This window comes from Zeugodacus cucurbitae, chromosome 4 (genome assembly GCF_028554725.1).
Source record: "Zeugodacus cucurbitae isolate PBARC_wt_2022May chromosome 4, idZeuCucr1.2, whole genome shotgun sequence".
NCBI classification, from domain to species: Eukaryota; Metazoa; Arthropoda; class Insecta; order Diptera; family Tephritidae; genus Zeugodacus; species Zeugodacus cucurbitae.
In genome coordinates, this window is record NC_071669.1 from 29,502,500 (window position 1) to 29,523,342 (window position 20,843).

The window sequence follows — 20,843 nt, forward strand, 5'->3', positions numbered from 1 at the left end:
GGAAAATTCTGCCTCCATGACGAAACATCACCAAACGGTCTGAGGCTGATCGACTTCGCCGGGGCCCGAAATATGGTCGTCTGTAGTACTAGATTCCAGCATAAGAAAATCCATCAAGCTACTTGGCTGTCCCCGGATCGAATCACTCGCAACCAGATCGATCATGTTGTGATAGATGGGTGACATGTCTCCAGTGTTCTTGATGTGCGTACGCTTCGTGTTCCCAACATCGACTCGGACCACTATCTTGTAGCAGCTAAGATACGCACCCGCCTCTGTGTAGAAAAGCGCACACGTCAAAAAACACAAGGAAGGTTCGACATCGAGAAGCTGCAATCACAACCGACAGCCGAACGATTTTCTACTCGACTTGCACTCCTGCTCTCTGAGAGCACTCATCAGCATCTCTGTATAAGGGAGCTGTGGGACGGCATATCAAACTCCTTACGTACAGCTGCAACCGAAACCATTGGTTTTCGGAAAAGTCAAAAAAACAGCTGGTATGATGAGGATTGTCGTCTCGCAGTGGAGAGAAAACAGACTGCCTACCTCGCAATGTTGCGATCGACCGCAACACGAGCGGGATGGGAAAGATACCGAGTGCTGAAGAGGGAAGCGAGACGCATTTGCAGACAAAAAAAGAAAGAGGCCGAAATGCGTGAGTATGAAGAGCTTGACAAGCTGGCCGACAGGGGTAATGCTCGAAAATTTTACGAAAAGATCCGGCGACTAACTGAAGGTTTCAAGACCGGAGCACACTCCTGTAGGATTCCCAGAGGTGATATAGTTATTGATGACCAGAGTATACTGAGTTTGTGGAGGGAACACTTCTCCAGCCTGCTGAATGGCAGTGAAAGTACAACAACAGGAGATGGCGAACCCGATTCCCCAATCGACGACGATGGAGCAGACGTTCCATTGCCCGACCGTGAAGAAATTCGAGTAGCAATTACCCGCTTGAAGAACAATAAGGCGGCGGGGGCCGATGGATTACCGGCCGAGCTATTCAAATACGGCGGCGAAGAGCTGATAAGGTGCATCAGCTTCTTTGCAGAATATGGTCGGAAGAAAGCATACCTGACGATTGGAATCTCAGTGTACTCTGCCCAATCCATAAAAAGGGAGATCCTACAATCTGCGCCAATTACCGTGGGTTCAGCCTCCTAAATATCGCATACAAGGTTCTATCGAGCGTACTGTGTGAAAGACTAAAGCCCACCGTCAACAAACTGATTGGACCTTATCAGTGTGGCTTTAGACCTGGAAAATCTACAATGGACCAGATATTCACCATGCGCCAAATCTTGGAAAAGACCCGAGAGAGAAGAATCGATACTCACCATCTTTTTATCGATTTTAAAGCTGCCTTCGATAGCACGAAAAGGAGCTGCCTTTATGCCGCGATGTCTGAAATTGGTATCCCTGCAAAACTAATACGGCTATGTAAACTGACGTTGAGCAACACCAAAAGCTCCGTCATAATCGGGAAGGACCTCTCCGAGCCGTTCGATACCAAACGAGGCTTCAGACAGGGTGACTCACTATCGTGCGACTTCTTCAATCTATTGCTGGAAAAAATAATACGAGCTGCAGAGCTAAATAGAGAAGGTACAATCTTCTACAAGAGTGTACAGCTCCTGGCGTATGCCGATGATATTGATACCGTTTGTTCTGCGTTTTCCAGACTAGATAAAGAAGCAAAGCGTATGGGTCTGGTGGTGAACGAGGACAAGACGAAATATCTTCTTTCATTAAGCAAACAGTCGGCGCATTCGCGTCTTGGCTCCCACGTCACTGTTGACAGTCATAACTTCGAGGTCGTAGATAATTTCGTATACCTGGGAACCAGCATCAACAACACGAACAATGTCAACCTCGAAATCCAGTGCAGAATAACTCTTGCCAACAGGTGCTACTATGGACTAAGTAGGCAATTGAAAAGTAAAGTCCTCTCTCAACGAACAAAAACCAAACTCTACAAGTCTCTCATCATTCCCGTCCTACTTTACGGTGCAGAAGCGTGGACGATGTCAACATCCGATGAGACGGTACTAGGAGTTTTCGAGAGAAAGGTTTTGCGGAAGATTTATGGTCCCTTAAGAATTGGCAACGGCGAATACCGCAGACGATGGAACGATGAGCTGTATGTGTTATTCGACGACATAGACATAGTCCACCGAATAAAAAAACAGCGGCTACGCTGGCTAGGTCATGTTGTTCGAATGGATGAAAGTGCTCCAGCTCTGAAAGTATTCGATGCCCGCTGGTGGAAGCCGAGGAAGAGGGAGACCTCCACTCCGATGGAAGGACCAGGTGGAGAGGGACCTGGCTTCGCTTGGAATAACCAATTGGCGCCAAACTGCCAGAAGGAGGGATACGTGGCGCGCTGTTTTGGACTCGGCTATAACCGCGTAAGCGGTGTCTACGCCAGTCAAGAAGAAGAAGAATGATTTTTCGAATGAATGATTTTATGCAAGTAGATATCTAGCAAAGACTTTTTGTACGAATTCATTTATTCCATTTCAAGTAAATGTACGAATAATGCTTAAATTGTGTGTATTTCAAAATTATGTTGAATGATTTATGTTGAATTATGTGTGATAATGGAAATTAAATTGAATGCATGTATGAGTGGTAGAAGTTAATAGATGCTTAAAATATATTTAAGTGAAAAGTATTAATAATAATAAATATAAACTTATAAAGCGATAATGTAGGAGGCATCGCCAAATTAATAAGATGACTAAAGTAGATTCATATGGCCATCGGTATTTGGCAAGTTTAAATGACAGTTTCTAGTCGGTTTGATAAAATCCAATGGCTTTGAATTAAGCAGGTTGGCAACTTGGTTATGTATTGCGATTCGAAATTGTAGCTATGTATAGATTCACTTAACCGTTTTAACTGTTGGTATTATTTGCAGCATCAATAGTCAAACATTTGAATTCGGTCGCAACTTATATAAATTTTGGTATTAGATTTTTAATTGCAGTGTTTTCTGTGGTAATATAAAATGTATTTATGTATTTTGTAAAGAAAATGCTGAAAATGTTTTTATACATATGTAATTAGTTAATACAAAAATGCGCCCTGGATTAAAGAGATCAGCCGTGTGGGAGTTTTTTACTAAAAATGATAATAACGTCAACTGCAATATTTGTAAAAAAAATTTAAAGTTTGCTGGTAACACATCAAATATGAACGATCACCTACGACGAAAGCATCCATCATCACATAGTGTGGAGGCGACTTCTTCGGCGATAGTCGAACGAGCACCTGCTGTAAGTGACTTAAATATGCCAAGCTGTTCTTCAACGCAAAGAGATGTGAACTTAACAGTGGAAACTATTGAAAGTGAGATAAGTAGTGCTTCTTTGGTAGCTCCTGTGAACGTAGAAACTACAAGCTCTTCAACAATACCCAGTAGAAATGTTTTTGGTGGTGGACCTTTAAAAAGAAGGGCAATGCAAACAAAATTATTTGTTACAAGCACGCGATCTGAGCTTTCGGAAACTGAAAAGAGAAGTATAGATGAGTCTCTTATTAAAATGGTTACAAGAGATATGCAACCACTCTCTATTGTTGAAAATGAAGGATTTCGAGAATATACAAAAAAGCTTCAGCCTTTGTATTCAATCCCAAACAGAAAACTTCTTTCCAACACAATGTTGCCTTCAAAATATAACGAGACACGGAAAAAGCTTCATGCCATTTTGCAAAAGATTTCACACCTTTCTATAACAACAGATATGTGGACTACTGACAGCCAGAAGTCTTTTTTGTCTGTAACTAGTCATTTCATTTGGGAAAGCAAAATGAACTCAGCAGTCCTGGCAACTAAAGAAGTATTCGGCTCACATACTGCTCAAAATATAGCCACAGAATTAAAAAGCATTTTTGACGAGTGGTCAATTTTTAACAAAATAGTGACGATAGTGAGTGATAACGGTGCAAATATTAAAAAAGCGATAAGGGATATACTGCAAAAACACCACCACCCATGTGTCGCTCACTCCCTAAAATTATGCGTTGTGGATGCTATAAAGACTGCTCCTCAGATTTTAGAGCTTATAACGAAATGCAGAGCTATAGTAACATATTTCCATCAAGCAGCAGAAAAACTTAAAAATATGCAAAAGCAAATGGGAGTAGCTGAACTGAGATGAAGCAAGACGTTGCTACTAGATGGAATTTTGGCCTTATAATGATGGATCGTATATGCTTGATAAAAGAACCGCTCTCTGCTGTACTAACTTCCTTACCAAGTGCACCGAACTTTCTGAATGCATCAGAATGGGAAAGGTTACGTGATTCTATCACTGTATTGAAGCCGATAGAGCATATGACAACAAAACTTTCAGCACAAAACTACCCAACGATGTCACTAGTAGTGCCTATAGTCAGGGGACTGCAATATGCAATAAGATCCCAGCAAATGAAAACTACGGAGGGAGAATGCTTGAAAAGTAGTTTGTTGGAAGTAATTTCGAGACGACTTGGCCAACTAGAGTCTGACAAGATGTGTGCCAAATCGACCTTCTTAGACCCACGGTTTAAAAAGATTGCCTTTGGAAATGAAAGTAACTCTAGTAATGCTCAAAAATGGTTGGAAGAAGAGGTATCAGCATTCATACAGCGGAACCAAAGGACAAAAACTATTTGTCACAACGCCCCTAGTGTTAATGCACATATTTCTTTGGAACAATATCTTAGACAAGATTTCGTTGAGAGACATCAAAACCCTTTATACCATTGGGACAGCAAAAAGGCAACTTTTCCAGAACTCTACGAGCTTTCCAAAAAATATTTATGTATGCTACTTCAGTTCCTCCCGAAAGGGTTTTTTCTAAAGCTGGGCAAATAATTCATGATAGAAGAAATAGACTTAAAGGTGAAAAGCTAGATCAAATAATATTTTTAAATAGCAATTTTAATATATAATTAATATTTTTTTGCGTTCTTCTGATATTTATATTTATTTTATATGATATTAAATATCTTTTCTGTGCTTTACTATTTTTATGTTTTATTAAAATATTGAATTAAATTAAACCTTTGTATTGGTTTAATTAAAAATGAAAAAAATTCCAGTACTTTTTTATTGTTTGAAGAGCACGCCTTTGCTTAGTTATTGAATTTGAATAAATAAATGAATGAATGAATGAACGAAAAAATTCATTCGATAGTCAAAATCATTCAGTCATTAACAATCGATAGTTGAAATCGCTCGATAGTTCCCAACACTACCCTTGAGTCGATTTAAAATATTTTTCAACAAAAATTCTGAGGCTCACAAAAATGTATGTCGATATGTTTGCATGCTCATACATATTCATACATATTTACGGCAAGCCGATTTTCTACCAATAACGCAATGTAGCGTCGCGCTGGCGACCATCAATTTTTCGATGTAGCGAGCTTTACAGGGCCGTTTCAAGTGATCCCGGCGTAACAATTATTGCGCTTAATATGTATAGACAAATATTGAAGTTTTAATTGGTTATCTATAAATTTAAATGCATTTTATTATCTACCAACACATTAAGTAATGTTTAGAATAATTATTATTGATCTTTGTAAGAAACAAGGCATAAAAATTAACGAAATTATATAGTGGGCATCTGGGCCTCTTTGCCTGCGTACGGTCCACAATCATTACAACTCTATGCCATAAAAACAAAAAAATCATACGCTACGGCCAATCGTTGTCCGTGGCAACGAAGATTTTACACAAAGGCATGAGTGCACATATTTACATACATATATTGCTTGTTGACAAATTGACATATGTTCAGAATTAGAATGATTCTTTTATATTTGTTTACGTGCACACATATGTATTTACAAATGCGATGATGTTTATGATTTTGTGATATTATAGAAAATATTATTGACCAAAGGCCTCTGATGTTAAACTGTGGTGAAACACGCTTATAGCTACATGTGGTGAAACACGCTTGTAGAAACAAGTACCCCTTCGAAAAGCGGACCAGTGTGACAATCGGCACACCATGAACCTTCTCTATATTATACGTACTCTGTGTGAATAGAGCATTGTTACGGCGTGTATAAGCGTGTTTCACCACAGTTTACCATTAGAAGGCTCAAAAAAACAGATTTGAGCGTTTTCAGTGTTAAATGAGACAAATTGTGTTAATTTCAATGTTAGTAAATGTACGCTTACAGATTCCCTTATATACAATGCGCAAACAACTTATTTATATTTATATATGTATGTAATTTATAGATATTTTGTTTATATTAGATATTAAAGGACATGCACACATATGTAAAAAATGTCTACCTCATTATTTATTCCATAAAAACCTTTGAAATATATAGTAAACTAAAAATATTATATACGTAAATGTAACATAATAATACATCTTAATATATGGGTGATTCTGCGATAAGAGGTTTCAATTGCATAGAGAAAACGGCCAAAGAAAAACTTTGATTTTTTTTTGTCCCTTTTATTTATCTTCTCACGTAAGGGCAAGTCACTTAATACATATTATATTACTTTTTCGACGACCAGGGTAAATACATTGGCCAGGGGAAAGACGTAAAGTTTATGGTAGATAATTATTTTACCAAAAGCAAAAAATTAATTTAAAATAGTATTACAAATTAAAGGTACTCTCTTTCCTCTTTTGAATAAACCCTAAAATTAAAATAACAAATCAATAAATTCACTCTTTATCATAAATAAACGAAAAAAATATTAAATATAAAATCTTTTTTTTTTTTCTCGAAAACTCCTAGTGCCGTCTCATCGGATGTTGACATCGTCCATGCTTCTGCACCATAAAGCAGAACGGGGATGATAAGGGATTTGTAGAGTTTGGTTTTGGTTCATCGAGAGAGGACTTTAACATTTAAATGTCCACTCAGTCCCAACTAGCATCTGTTGGTAAGAGCGATTCTGCATTGAATTGCGAGGCTAATATTTTTGGTTTTGTTGATGCTGGTGATGACTGGAGGTGGGGAAGGGGTCATGTTCAGAAGTTCACGTTCAAAAAATATATGTATTGTCCGAAAGTTAAATAAAAAGTAGCAACGGGGCAAGACAAGGGAGAGACTTTTTTAGACTTTGTAAGCAATTTCAGAAAAAATTGCGTTAATTATGCAGTAAATTGTAATGTTATTTAATACATTACATTAATACGATGTGATTCATTTAAAAAAATTGCAACATAAAGAACCAAAACAATACTTTAAGCTGATTGCCGCACAAGTTACCTCTTATCGTAGAATCACCCATATAAAAACCAAGGTCCGTGTGTATGTTCCGAATGAACTCAAAAGCGAGTCAACTGATATTCATGAAAGTTGGTTGAAAGTTATACATGTAATTTGGTCCAACTTAGATGATAGGATAGTTATTATTCAAATTAATCGTCTCCACAATTAATAATTAACATTTTGTTTTACTCCTAATTTACAGTTACATATGTACATATGTAAATATAATATAAAAATGAATTGCTGTTCGTTAGTCTCGCAAAAAGTCGAGAACGGCCAAACCGATCTGGCTAATTTTAGTCTTGAAATATTCGTGGAAGACCAGGAAAAGTTTAGAGAGTGAGTAAATATGAAAAATTTGAGAGGGAGATAATAATAAGACAATTTTATTCGAGTTAACAAGAAAAATATAAAAAGAGAAATCAAAAAAATAATATTTTGAAGGATGTCATTGTTGCTTTGTTAAAATATTTTTGTTATTGTTCAATTGTATAAGGTTGTGTCGATAGCCCAAAACAATTTGTAACAAATAAGGAAAGGCTAAGTTCGGGTCCTACCGAATATTTTATACTCTCGCAATTTATCTTAATAAAATTTAACACACAATTTGACCCATATATTCGGCAGACAATATCAAATTGCGATTGTAGAAGCAGTTGGAAATGGTAGGGTCTCAGCTGACTCCTCGATGATGAATAAATGATACATGACTGATTGAATGACCTATATTGGTGGTAAAAAAAAACAAAGCTATCGATGATCTTAATGCGACAATTTAGAACTTCGGTCCAGGAGAGTTGACACAGCTACAAACCAGGATGACGTAGTCAATTATCCCAAACTATTTAAAATTGCCTGTACTATCACCACTCATTTGGCAATTAAAAGTAGTGTGAGTTGTGTAACATCGACCTCGAGTAATCAATATCGTCGCCGAAGCCAAGACTGGACCAACTTAATTTAATGTATACCTTAGCCACAACAACGTGTGGCCGGGTCTGCTAGTTTATATATACAGTGAAATTCCTCATAACCGGACACTCACGGTCGCAGTGTTTTTGTCCGGTTATGAGAGATGTCCGCTTATAGGGGATGAGGTCAAAAAATATATACTATACATATAAAATTCATTGTAGTTTATTTAAGAAATTTTTCGAAGTAAGGAATATTTAAATACTTGTATTACATATACATACATACATAAATATATCAATTAAATACATTGTACAAGTCTTTACATTTCAATATCGACTAGTTTGATAAAAAAAAATTGTGTGATGCTTGTTTGTTTTAACAATGATTCCTTTGATTTGAAATTTTCATTTTCAAAGTGACTCTCGATATTTTTAACCTGCTGAAAAACTACATAGTAATTTTTTGCAAATTGTTTCAAGCGCGCAACAAGTTTTAAAGTCTCATCATATGATGTTATGGGGTCACTTATTTCTTCTGAAGGTTCATCTTCTGAATCACTTAAGTCCATAGTATCATCTGGTTGGTCAAATTGAATTTCTATATTGTTGTCCTTAGTGAAAACATTTTGATCTATTTGGACAAACCTTCAAAATCATTTGCCAAATCTAGTCCTTCCTGAAGCCTAGCATAGACTGCCAGTGGAATGTCATCTTCGGTATCAAAATCTGAAGGATGCTCTAAGGTTTCCAAAAATCCTGCTTTACGGAAGCCGTTTCGGATTGTTGTGGCTTCCACTTTATCCCAAGATGCTTTGATAAAATACACAGCTTCCAGTACATTAATCGATTTTGAGAGCTCTGAGGCAGAACTTGTATCGCCAATTTTAGTTATCAAGTGTTTTAAAACTAAGCTTCCATACAAAGTTTTAAAATTTTGGATTATACCTTGATCAAGGGGTTCGCTAACTGCCGTTGTATTTGGTGGCAAAGAAACAAATTTTTATGTTGGTCGAGTCTAATTCCTTTGGATGAGAAGCCGCGTTATCTAGAAACAAGATAATTTTTCGATTCTGGGCTTTCATTCTTCGATTGAACTGCTGCAGCCATTCGCTCATCACTTCTCGAGTCATCCATGCTTTTTTATTAGACTTCCAATCCACTGGAAGTTTTGCAATTGGAACATGTTTAAAGGATCGAGGACGGGCTGCTTTCCCTATAACCAAAAGCGGCTCCTTATCTCCAGCCATATTAGCACAGAACAAAATTGTGAGTCTTTCCTTTGATAGCTCATTGATAGCCCACTCTCATCGGCGTTGTAAATGCCTTCAGGCTTGTACCCATTCAACAGAGTTTGCAGCTTTGTCTGAAACTGTTCGACATCATCCTGATTCACATCTGCAGCTTCTTCAGATATGCATTTGAAGGAAACATTATTCCTTAATCGCCATTTATTTAGCGATCCATCCGAAGCTTTAAAATTAGGTACACCCAGTTTTCCTGCAATTTCCATTGCCTTTGCTTTCAAAATGGGACCAGAAATCGGAATTTTTTGACTTCTAGCCTTAGCGAACCAATGAAAATACATCCTGTCTATTTCCGAGCCGCCTTCTTTAAGGAAACTTCGCTTTTGGTGAATATTAGATCCAGACTCCCATTTAGAACGAATTTTTTCTTTGTTTTTATTAATTTCAGCAGTTTGCGTTTTGCCAATATTGAACCTTTTAAAGCAAAGGAAACGTGTACCTACAACTTAAATTTTGGACTCACCATACTTTACCTTTTTGCAATTCCACGTACTGATAACTTTTCTTTTTCGAAAACATTAATAACTTGCATTTTCTCTTTAATAGAAAGTAGCTTCTTTTTTGGTGCCATATTATTACGAACTTTGAACGCAACCACTCGCATGCAACTTACTTGACAAACTGTATAGAAAACCACCTTTTACTTAACACGCACGGCTTGAATGTGTGCATACATGTTAAAAGGGGAATCCCCTATTTCATTTTTATAATGAACAACAAAGCTTGCTCGCGATGTTTTTGAATTTTGTCCGTTTATGAGAAATTTTTTCATGGAAATGGCTTGAAATACAGTCCGTTTATTAGAATGATATTTGTATGAAAAAATGATTGAAAAACCTGTGTACACAAAATTTGTCCGGTTATTGGAGCTGCCCGGTTATAAGGACTGTCCGTCTTGGGGAATATCACTGTATTTATTTAGTTTGGTTAATAATATTTTCTATAATATCACAAAATCATAAGTAGGTCAATACTATACAATACATAATTAACGCATTTATAATTAGGGAGGGATCACTTGAAACGGCTCTGTAAAGTTCGATGTGTCGAAAGATTGATGGCCGCCTGCGCGACACCAAAGCGACGCAACATTGCTTTGTTGGTAGACAATCGGCTTGTCTTAAATATGTATGAGCATGCAAACATATCTACATAATTTTTTGCGAGACTTTGATCAGAATTTGTGCTGAAAAATATTTAAAATCTCAAGGGCTATGTTGCAAATTTTCCTTCTGGAGGGAACATTAGTTAATTTTACTATTGTAAGAAATGCATTTAATATAATTATTTTAAAACATTACATATTTAACCATTACATTAAACCATATTGACGACAAATATGCCTCTGAAATTGTATAATTTATTTGAATTGAATAAATTTCGCATGCAGTCATAAATAAATATCATATTAGCACATGTAATTGCATATAAATATATCAATATATAAGCAAACGGGCTAACTTTCCGAGCATATTTTTCATTTAATGTTCGGCTTTGTAAACGCGGCACTGTTAAAATTTCTCCTTCCGAGATGGCTGAGGTGAAACACGCTCATCGTGTTTTGTTAGATTTTGACAATTCACACGCTGGTCCGCAATTGGACCTTCTCTATATTATACGTTCTCTGAATAGAGGAACGAAGCGACGATAAGAACGACAACAACCAGAGAACGTATACTATAGAGATGGTCCAATTGCGGACCAGAGTGTGAATTGTCAAGATCTAACAAAACACTATGAGCCAGTTTCACCACAGCCAACGCGGAAGGCGAAATTTTAACAGCGTTACGTTAACATTGCTGAGCATTAAATGAAAAATATGCTCTGTCGTTTACATTGATTGTATAGCCGCATGTTAGCCTGTTGGCTTATATGTACATATATATTTATTTTATATGCAATTGTATCTGCTGATGTGATATTTATTTTGCGATTATGTATTAATGAATTGTACAATTTATAACATTGTACATATAGATTTGCATACGAAGTTATTTGAAGTTACTTGCATAGAAACTATTTTTAATATTATTTATATTTCAAATATAAAAATATCATATTCCTTTTGTATTAATTGATATTAAATCTTTCATCAGTTCAATGTTGGCTATATAATACATGATTCTGCACATTCTTATGTCCGTGTGCCTTTAGACATCCAAATAATGGTATTATCACTAATCAGTCAAGGACGGGTGCATATTTTCTATATGTAGACCATATGTGCATAACAATGCCAAACAAATAATGCATATACAAACTTACATACAAATGTACATAGTATGTATAATTATGCGTACACTTGAAAGTTTGTTAACTAAAAAAAAATCGAAAGCATTGCTCTACAAAAACAACAAGCGTCGCAGTACGAATGAGCAGCATCACAAGTCAATATGGCATCCAATCGGCGAAGCCAAATTTTGTAGTAATTACAACAAAAACATTTTCATTCATGAACGCAAGCGCACATTCACTTGGCAAAGTTGCTTCATTCATAAAAGCAACACCATATACATCCTCATGCCATGTCCACAAACGCCTTTTCACGACGATGACAAAAATCATAAATTCAAGATTTTTCTAATGTTCCCTCCAGAAGGCAAAGTTGCAACACCGCAAAAACCTAGGTACAAAACATAGCACTTGAGTAGATTTAAAATATTTTCAGCACAAATTCTGAGGCTCGCAAAAAATTATGTCGATATGTTTGCATGCTCATACATATTTACGACAAGCCGATTTTCTACCAACAACGGAATGTTGCGTCGTCTTGACTTTGCGCAGGCGGCCATCAAACCTTCGACACATCGAGCTCTAGAGAGCCGTTTCAAGTGATCCCTCCCTAATTAAAAATGCGCTAATTATGTATTGTACAGTATTGACTTACTATTAGCAAATATAAATAATTAAATGTAATTAAATATTCTACCAATGTATTATGCCATATTTCAATGTACTACGATTGATTTCTGTAAGAATCAAGACATAGAAATATAAACGATAATATGAGTTGGGGACCTGGACCTCTTCCCTGCGAACGTGCGGCATTGATTACAAGTCTTTGACTTGAGAACAAAAAATCATAAGCTACGGCCATTCGTTGTCCGTGGCAACGAAGATTTTACAACAAACCATGAGGTACATATTTACGCACATATGCATGTAAACAAATTTACAAACATTATGCGTATGGTTCTTTCGATTTTGTTTACAATTACAAATTATGATCAAAAGTTTATTCTTTTGGTATATTATAGAAAATTTTAATAACCAAAGTAGTATATAAAAAAGTATATAATTACATTATATTTTAGCATATGTATATAAAATAATTAATTAATTAGATACGTCAAAGCATTTTATATAATAATTCATGCATTTTTGCATATGTACGTATGTATTTTGATATCAAATATAAACGAAATTATATATTGAGTCGTTTGCGCATTGTATATAGGCGAAACTGTAAGCGTACAGTTAATAACATTGATTTTAACATAATTCTTCTCATTTAACACAGAAAATGCTCATTTCCGCTATTTTCGAGTGCGCCGATGTTAAATTTGTGGTGAAACTGGCTTATAGCGGCGAGTACCTCTGCGAAAAGAGGACCACTTTGACAATCGGCACACCATGAACCTTCTCTATATTATACGTTCTCTGCAACAACTTAGAAACGACAAAGACAACGGGAATAGCGCCGAATATTCGGTATGAACTTTGTGTTGTTTAAAGTGCAAAGTGGCTACTAAAAAAGAAGTAGCGGACCCACTGCTTCGAAGCGTAGCGTCCTTGAGATTAATGACAATTCAGGAAATTGTAGGACTATACATGTCAGTCTTATCGATTATTATAATTGGCTTTATAAACGAGTATAACATTTCATTCACAAGAAATTTTCTTTCGTGTGGAAATAAAAATTTATGGGAATGCCTTATTCACATGCAATTTACAATAAGGCTGGATTTTTTCCATTATAGTTTTACTTCTCAACATATTTTTTACAAACTTTATTAAAATTTTTGTGTTTTGATTTCAGTTTATTTTGAATTTAATTGATTTTCTGTATGTCAAAATGTCTGACAACTTATGATTATGACAGAAGAGCTTAAAGCTTTCGGTGTGTTCAGTGCGATCCATTGTAGTACATTTCACAACACCACAAAATTTCAATGGTTTCTAGAACTCTATTGTAGTACGGAACACCATTTGCTTTCAAACAAAATTCGGAAGACCGGTGATACACATATGGTTTCTGAAGCATACTACAATGTATACTACATGTCTGTCTCAGGTATTAGACAATACATTAGACCTATATACGAAGTTAAGGTTTTTTTTTCAAATTGTGCAAAAATTATTTTCCTAGTTACTGCATTCAAATATTGAAATATTTGTCCCTTTTAAACAGCTAACGCTAAATCATATAAATCAAAAAAATTTACACTATATTTACAAATGAGTTCAATACATTATATATTACCTATATTAAATTAAATTCTGTTCATTGTGCCCTTTTCCATAATTAATACGGATGTACTGCCTTTTTATAACTTGTTCGTTTTATTCTTTTGCTACCCTATTCCAATAAAGCTTTAATTATGAAAAGCAAAAACAACAACTAGAGAAACTGTCAAATAACTTACATGGTTGCTCAATTCTTGCTACCATATTTCTGTGGTGAATAATTATGCCACCACATTCGATTGTTCGTTTTATTCTTTTGCTACCCTATTCCAATAAAGCTTTAATTATGAAAAGCAAAAACAACAACTAGAGAAACTGTCAAATAACTTACATGGTTGCTCAATTCTTGCTACCATATTTCTGTGGTGAATAATTATGCCACCACATTAGATAAAATGAAGCCCAAATAAATGCTTTCATTATTCTTAAATTTGGAAGTAAAAAAAAAATTCTGTAATATTCAGTGTAAAGAGGAACCCTTTTTATATCGATAAAATATTGAATGCTTTCAAGTAATATGTATTTTTTTACAACTTTTCATTAAATTTCGCAAAAATTCTACAATGCAACCATTTTCCGGTAAAAAGTCAGCCATCTTGGACTCCCAAAGAAACCTACCCCCGAGGACTACTTGACAGTTCTCCATGAACGTCTCTCAGCTGTGGATTGTTTACGTTTTATCAGCTGATAGTTTCTCTACTTCTCTATACAATGATATAAAGTAAGCACTAGTGAAGATATCGGTGCAGAACTTTGCACAAATACTATGTTAATAGTGTGGCAGCCCCTTTCTAAAAATCGCCGAAATCGGACCATAGGTTTTTAAGGCCCCATATATCGAACACGAGGATCTCGGTGCTTCTAACCTTATATTATGGTTTCCAACTTTCAATGGACTTTATACAATATATATGACGAATATGTGGGTCAAATTGTGTATTATATAATATAAATAAAGTTAAATAAATAAATTGAGAGAGTATAAAATGTTCGGTTACACCCGAACTTAGCCCTTCCTTACTTGTTATACATATTTTATATAGTATACTTTATGTAACGAGACACATCTTTAAAGCAGTCCTTAATGGATTTTATGCTTATCTTTATTGACTCTAAAAAACGGTTTCACTGTGCTTGGTGCACTTACGTTTATCTGCCCAACAGTTTTAGTCTTCCATCTTTATTTGATTTTTTTTAATTGGAGATATATTGGAAAGATGGAAAGGCTTAGTGCTGGCGTGTATACCAAAAGAAGTAGTGGAGAAATCTGCGTCCTGAAAACTTTCTTCTAAAATATGTGATACTTCCAGAGTCTCATACTCCCCGCTTGCGGCTAATCTGACTTCTCTACTTGGTGGTCCAGCTAATTACCGAACCGCATCAATTTCGCAACAACTTCTTCCAAAGGAGATAGTAGTATCTGTTGATTAACTCCTCCTCTTGTTGGTCTAGTTTCGGACTTTTTGTGTTCTATTTTTTCTTCGTTTTGAATTTTAAGATCTTTCGTATCTTAAATATAGTCTGAGATCTAAAAATGCTATTTTTTTAACTTTATGCCAACCATCTCCGACACGAGATGGCGGTGCGAATGGATTTAGTTTTTTGGAAATATCCCTCCAATATACACTGTTTCCGATTTCGAATTTTCATCTTTACCTCAAATATTCCTTTAAAAAACGCATCGTTTCTATGTCGCTCTCAATTATGGCAACGACAAAGAACGACTGTTTCCATGTCGTTTCTATACTCGTTTCAAATTGGGGAATCTCAATCTATTTATAGGTTTTCGGCAAGAATGGTAGAATAAATGAATGTTAAACATTTATTTTGTTAAATAAAAGAAGAGGAATTTTGGCAAAAACAGAGGAATTTTCGCAAAAAGAGGAATTTGTGGATGAATTTATATATGGTATCTACAATGTGGCAGCGCTCGTTTTCCGCATAATTGTAAACACATAAATCTTAGAATGAAAGGTGATTTTTAAAACAAGTAATTTTTGTTTAAAAAACTTTAAATAAATGTAAAATTTGAATTTTATTGAATGTTAGTAATGTAATTTCTAATATTTGAAGTGAAAAAAGAGTGTAAAATGTGTTAAAGTGTGTGAAATTGCTTGTTGAAAATTTTGATTTTTTTTTATCTTTAAAGCGGTATATCTCGAAAACTAGGCGTCTGCGGTACCTATAACCCTATATATTTTTTAATCGGGAGGACGTTCTCTTTCCAACGGTGCCCTCAGATCGCCATACTAATCGGAATTGTGCCATCAATTGGTTTCAATAAAAAGTGTTTATTTTGGGCTAATTAACCTTAAAATGAACTCAAATCTTGGCGCCCCAGTAAGTAAAGGTTATGTCGAAAACTACTAAAAGTGCGTTAATTCACAAACAAAAAACGGCGTCAACCCTCAATTTTACAGAAGAAATGGAATAGGAATCTGCACTCAGGTTTTTTTAATTCTAATGACACGTATAAAACATGAGCAAAATCCGATCACAATCACGCCAACTCCTTATATAACAAGTAAGGAAGGGCTAAGTTTGGGTGTAACCGAACATTTTATACTCTCGCAATTTATTAATGTAATTTTATAAAGATAACACAAGTCGACCAATATATTTGGTATAAAGTTCAATAGAATAACGATAATAATCATAAATAGTATATGGGGACTGAGGTAATTCCTAAACCGATTTCACTCGTTTTCACCACCAAGATACAATATATCGAAGACTATACGCTCACTTAATTTAATATTTCTTATAATTAGGTATATGCGATCTGGAGGAAGTTATGACCCGATTTTTACCATTTCAGGTACAGAGAGAAACTGTTATAAGAAAAAAATTCAGAGGGAATGAATTACATTAAAATATCTGAGGGATTTACCTATATTTTCGGTGAAAAATTACCTTTAGGCACTGAGTTCTTCATGTTCGATATCAGGGGCCTTGAAAAGTCATGGTCCGATTTTGACAATTTTTCCACAAGTGATGTCACAGCTCAAATACAGTATTTGTGTAGAGTTTTATTCCGCTAGCTTCATTGGTTCCTTATGAATACATTATAAAGTGAACGAATCAGATGGAATTCAAAATTGAGTTATATGGGAAGTAGACGTAGTTGTGAACCGATTTCGCCCATATTCCACCCGTGTCATCAGGGTGTCTAGAAAGTGTTATATACCGATATATATATATATATTTCATTGAAATCAGTCGAATAGTTCTTGAGATATGGTTTTTGACCCATAAGTGGGCGACGCCACGTCCATTTTCCATTTTGTAAAAAAATCTCAGTGCAGCTTCCTTCTGCCATTTCTTATGTAAAATTTGGTGTTTCTGACGTTACTGGTTAGGGAATTAACCCACTTTTAGTAATTTTCAACCTAACCTTTGTATGGGAGGTGGGCGTGGTTATTATCCGATTTCTTTCATTTTTGGACTGTATAAAGAAATGGCTAAAAGAAACGACTGCAGTTTGGCTTATATAGCTTTATTGGTTTGCGAGTTATATACAAGAAACCTATTTGGGGGCGGGGTCACGCCCACTTTTCCAAAAAAATTACATCCAAATGTGCCCCTCCCTAATGGGATCCTATGTTCCAAATTTCATTTTCATAACTTTATTTATGGCTTAGTTATGACACTGTATAGGTTTTCGGTTTCCACCATTTTGTGGGCGTGGCAGTGGACCGATTTTGCCCATTTTCGAAAGCAACCTCCTCAGGGTGCCAAGGAACATATGTTCCAAGTTTCATTAAGATATCTTAATGTTTACTCAAGTTATCGCTTGCACGGACAGACGGACAGACATCCGGATTTCAAATCCACTCGTCATCCTGATCATTTATATATACAGTGGGGAGCAAAAGTGATTCCATGATGAACATTTTCATGTTTGAGCGCGCATAAAAAATAAACGAATGAAGTAAATGACAAAAACTTTTTTTTTCTTGAATATCTAGTTAATTTGTAACAATTAGGCGTAAAAAGCAAAATAGTAACGGAGGCAATGGCATAGTTATAATACAAAAACCCAAAAAAGCGGCATGTACTCAGTTTTGCACCATCCGTGAAAAAAATAAAAGAAATGCATTATTAATATTTAGTCCATAGACCCTTACTTTCTATGACATTTTTTATATGTTCTGGCATGCTCACGAATAGATTTTCAACAATTCCTTTCGGAATATTATTCCACTATTGTTCAACACGACCCCAAAGATCGTTTAGGTTGGAGGGGCTGATTGATACTGTCCGAGCTGTCGCTTCACAATTGACCATAGATTTTCAATTGGATTGAAGTCGGGACTTTGCGCTGGCCACTCCATCACCTTAAAATTTGGTTTCCCAGCCATTCTTTTACAATTTTCACAGGTTGCTTGGGATCCCCATTTGGCTGTAAAGTGATTTCATGCTCTGGATACGCACACTGGTAAAGAAAATTGGGAAGCTGGGTTTGCAAAATACTTAAATAATATTCTTTACGCATAATCCCGTCAATTTTGTGCAACGGTCCCACTTTCCAAAACGTGAGGGTTATATAGGGTTATACATACCAAACTGATCAAGGTGAAGAGTGGAGTTCAAATCCGGATGTCTGTAAAATTTGGTACAATGAATCGCACTATGAAGGGGCATATTTGGATGTAATTTTTTGAGAAGTGGGCGTGGCCCGCCCTCAAATAGGTTTTTGTACATATCTCGCAAACCAATGAAGCTATATAAACCAAACTTTCTGCAGTCGTTTCTTTTAGCCACTTCTTAATACAGTCTATATGGTTTTTGACCCATAAGTGGGCGACGCCACGCCCATTTTCCATTTTGTAAAAAAAAAATCTGAGTGCAGTTTCCATCTGCCATTTCTTATGCGAAATTTAGTGTTTCTGACGGTTTTCGTTAGTGAGTTAACCCATTTTTAGTATTTTTCAACATAACTTTTGTATGGGAGGTGGGCGTGGTTATTATCAAATTTCATCTATTTTCATGGCGTGTGATGGGGTACACAAGGGGAGTGAATACAAGTAATATGTAAATATAACCTAAAATTTCTTGGATCTCACTTTTTTGAAAATTCTCGCGAAATAGCGGATATACTCGTTGAAATAGTAAGCCTTTAAACAAGGGTTATTCAAACACCCTTGTCTCTCACATATTATAAATTAAGTAAAATGTAATTTTTATAGATTTCTTTAAAATGGTAAATTAATTTGTTAAATTATTGTTGTTTTTCAATACATAGATAGTTTATATTATTTCAAAGAAACTGTTTTTATGGTAAACTGAGCCGAATAATTTAATGTCAGCAAAATTATTCTAAGAGTCCACAAATCTTGTATTTGAAATATTTTTGTAGTATTTCTCATTCATTTAATTTTTTTAATCGGGGTAAGTGTTGAATATTTATTAAAAAGAACCTTTATTTTGGAGCGAAATATTAATAAAGCCAGAGGACATTGATCTACTGTTCAGCTATGACAGATAAGACTACATGTGAGCTTTTAATTATTATTGAATAAATAATTGAATTAGCTAATTAATTTCATCTAATTGTCTCACGAAAAGAAGAAAAGTGCAAATTAAGTGGAATTTATTGGACAGAAATTAATTTTCCAGCAAGACAATTAGCAACCTAATGTTGCAAGAAAACTGTTGATTTCTGGCAGTCTTGAAATATAAATATTCTCGATCGGCCTGCAATCAGTCTCGACCTAAACCCGTGGTCTATGTTATCTGCCAAGGCTTTCGGATAGGGGCGGCAATTTGATAACGTAAAATGCATAACAAATTCCATGGTCGGAATGGAAAACAATTAATCAAAGATTTATCCATTATTTAATTAATTCTATGCCCAGACGGCTGACATCATAGTAAACTATATATTATTCTCTTAACTATTAAAACTATAACAAATAATATGACATCCCTATTATGTATCTATAATAGTCGCCCAAAGGCTACCGTAGACCGAAAAATTAAGCAAAAATAAATGTTTCCAAAAACTAACTGTATCATTCGTTGAATTACACTAGTGATTGTATACACATGATTTGTTTTTAACCGATTTGAATTTTAGTATACGCACAGTCCCTCACACACAAAGTTTGTACATGTTTGACTCCACAAATCCAAAACCAAAAATTCTTAAGTGGTTTTCCGGGAAGGTTTCGATGGATATAAGCATCGGAAGTTGTGATTCTGAAGACGATTATAAGGTAAACTGTAAATTATTCCCTATTTTCCTTAAAAAACACAACTTTTTTAAAGCAGGGTCAAAGTGTTGCAGACATTCAGCCCTATTGTAAACTTCTTCTTCTTCCACCACCGCTTACGCAGTTATAGCCGAGTCCAAAACAGCGCGCCACGTATCCCTCTTTCTGGCAGTTTGGCGCCAATTGGTTATACCAAGCGAAGCCATGTCCCTCTCCACCTGGTCCTTCCATCGCAGTGGAGGTCTCCCTCTTCCTCGGCTTCCACCAGCGGGTACTGCATCGAATACTTTCAGAGCTGGAGCACTTTCATCCATTCGAACAACATGACCTAGCTAGCGTAGCCGCTGTTTTTTTATTCGGTGGACTATGTCTATGTCGTCGAATAACACATACAGCTCATCGTTCCATCGTCAGCGGTATTTGCCGTTGCCAATGTTTAAGGGACCATAAATCTTCCGCAAAACCTTTCTCTCGAAAACTCCTAGTGCCGTCTCATCGGATGTTGACATCGTCCACGCTTCTGCACCGTAAAGAAGGACGGGAATGATGAGGGACTTGTAGAGTTTGGTTTTTGTTCGTCGAGAGGACTTTACTTTTCAATTGCCTACTATGTCCATAGTAGCACCTGTTGGCAAGAGTGATTCTGCGTTGGATTTCCAGGCTGACATTGTTATTGCTGTTAATGCTGGTTCCCAGGT

General features: G+C 35.8%; 2 protein-coding genes across 2 annotated transcripts in view; one reads left to right on the forward strand and one right to left on the reverse strand.

The window, feature by feature from the left end:
• Positions 1-8,248: 8,248 nt before the first annotated feature.
• Positions 8,249-10,070, reverse strand: LOC128921778 (tigger transposable element-derived protein 3-like). Its single transcript, XM_054230010.1, has 2 exons — positions 9,937-10,070; positions 8,249-9,877 (listed from the first exon to the last, which is right to left on the reverse strand). The coding sequence occupies exons 1-2, from the start codon at positions 10,065-10,067 to the stop codon at positions 9,373-9,375; spliced, it is 636 nt and encodes a 211-aa protein (XP_054085985.1). The 5' UTR covers positions 10,068-10,070; the 3' UTR covers positions 8,249-9,372.
• Positions 10,071-10,287: 217 nt separating this feature from the next.
• LOC128921453 (putative esterase F42H10.6) overlaps positions 10,288-20,843 on the forward strand; it is a 28,756-nt gene continuing 18,200 nt past the window's right edge. The window contains exon 1 of the mRNA XM_054229191.1: positions 10,288-10,373. Within this exon, the coding sequence (XP_054085166.1) occupies positions 10,288-10,373 (86 nt within the window). The remainder of the gene's footprint in view (positions 10,374-20,843) is intronic.

Bases quoted from the DNA above. Each gene is read 5' to 3' on its own strand.
- LOC128921778 (XM_054230010.1), bottom strand. From the start codon at position 10,067: ATGCGAGTGGTTGCGTTCAAAGTTCGTAATAATATGGCACCAAAAAAG. The intron at 9,878-9,936 runs GTAAAGTATGGT...TTGCTTTAAAAG, and splicing joins GTACGTGGAATTGCAAAAAG to GTTCAATATTGGCAAAACGC.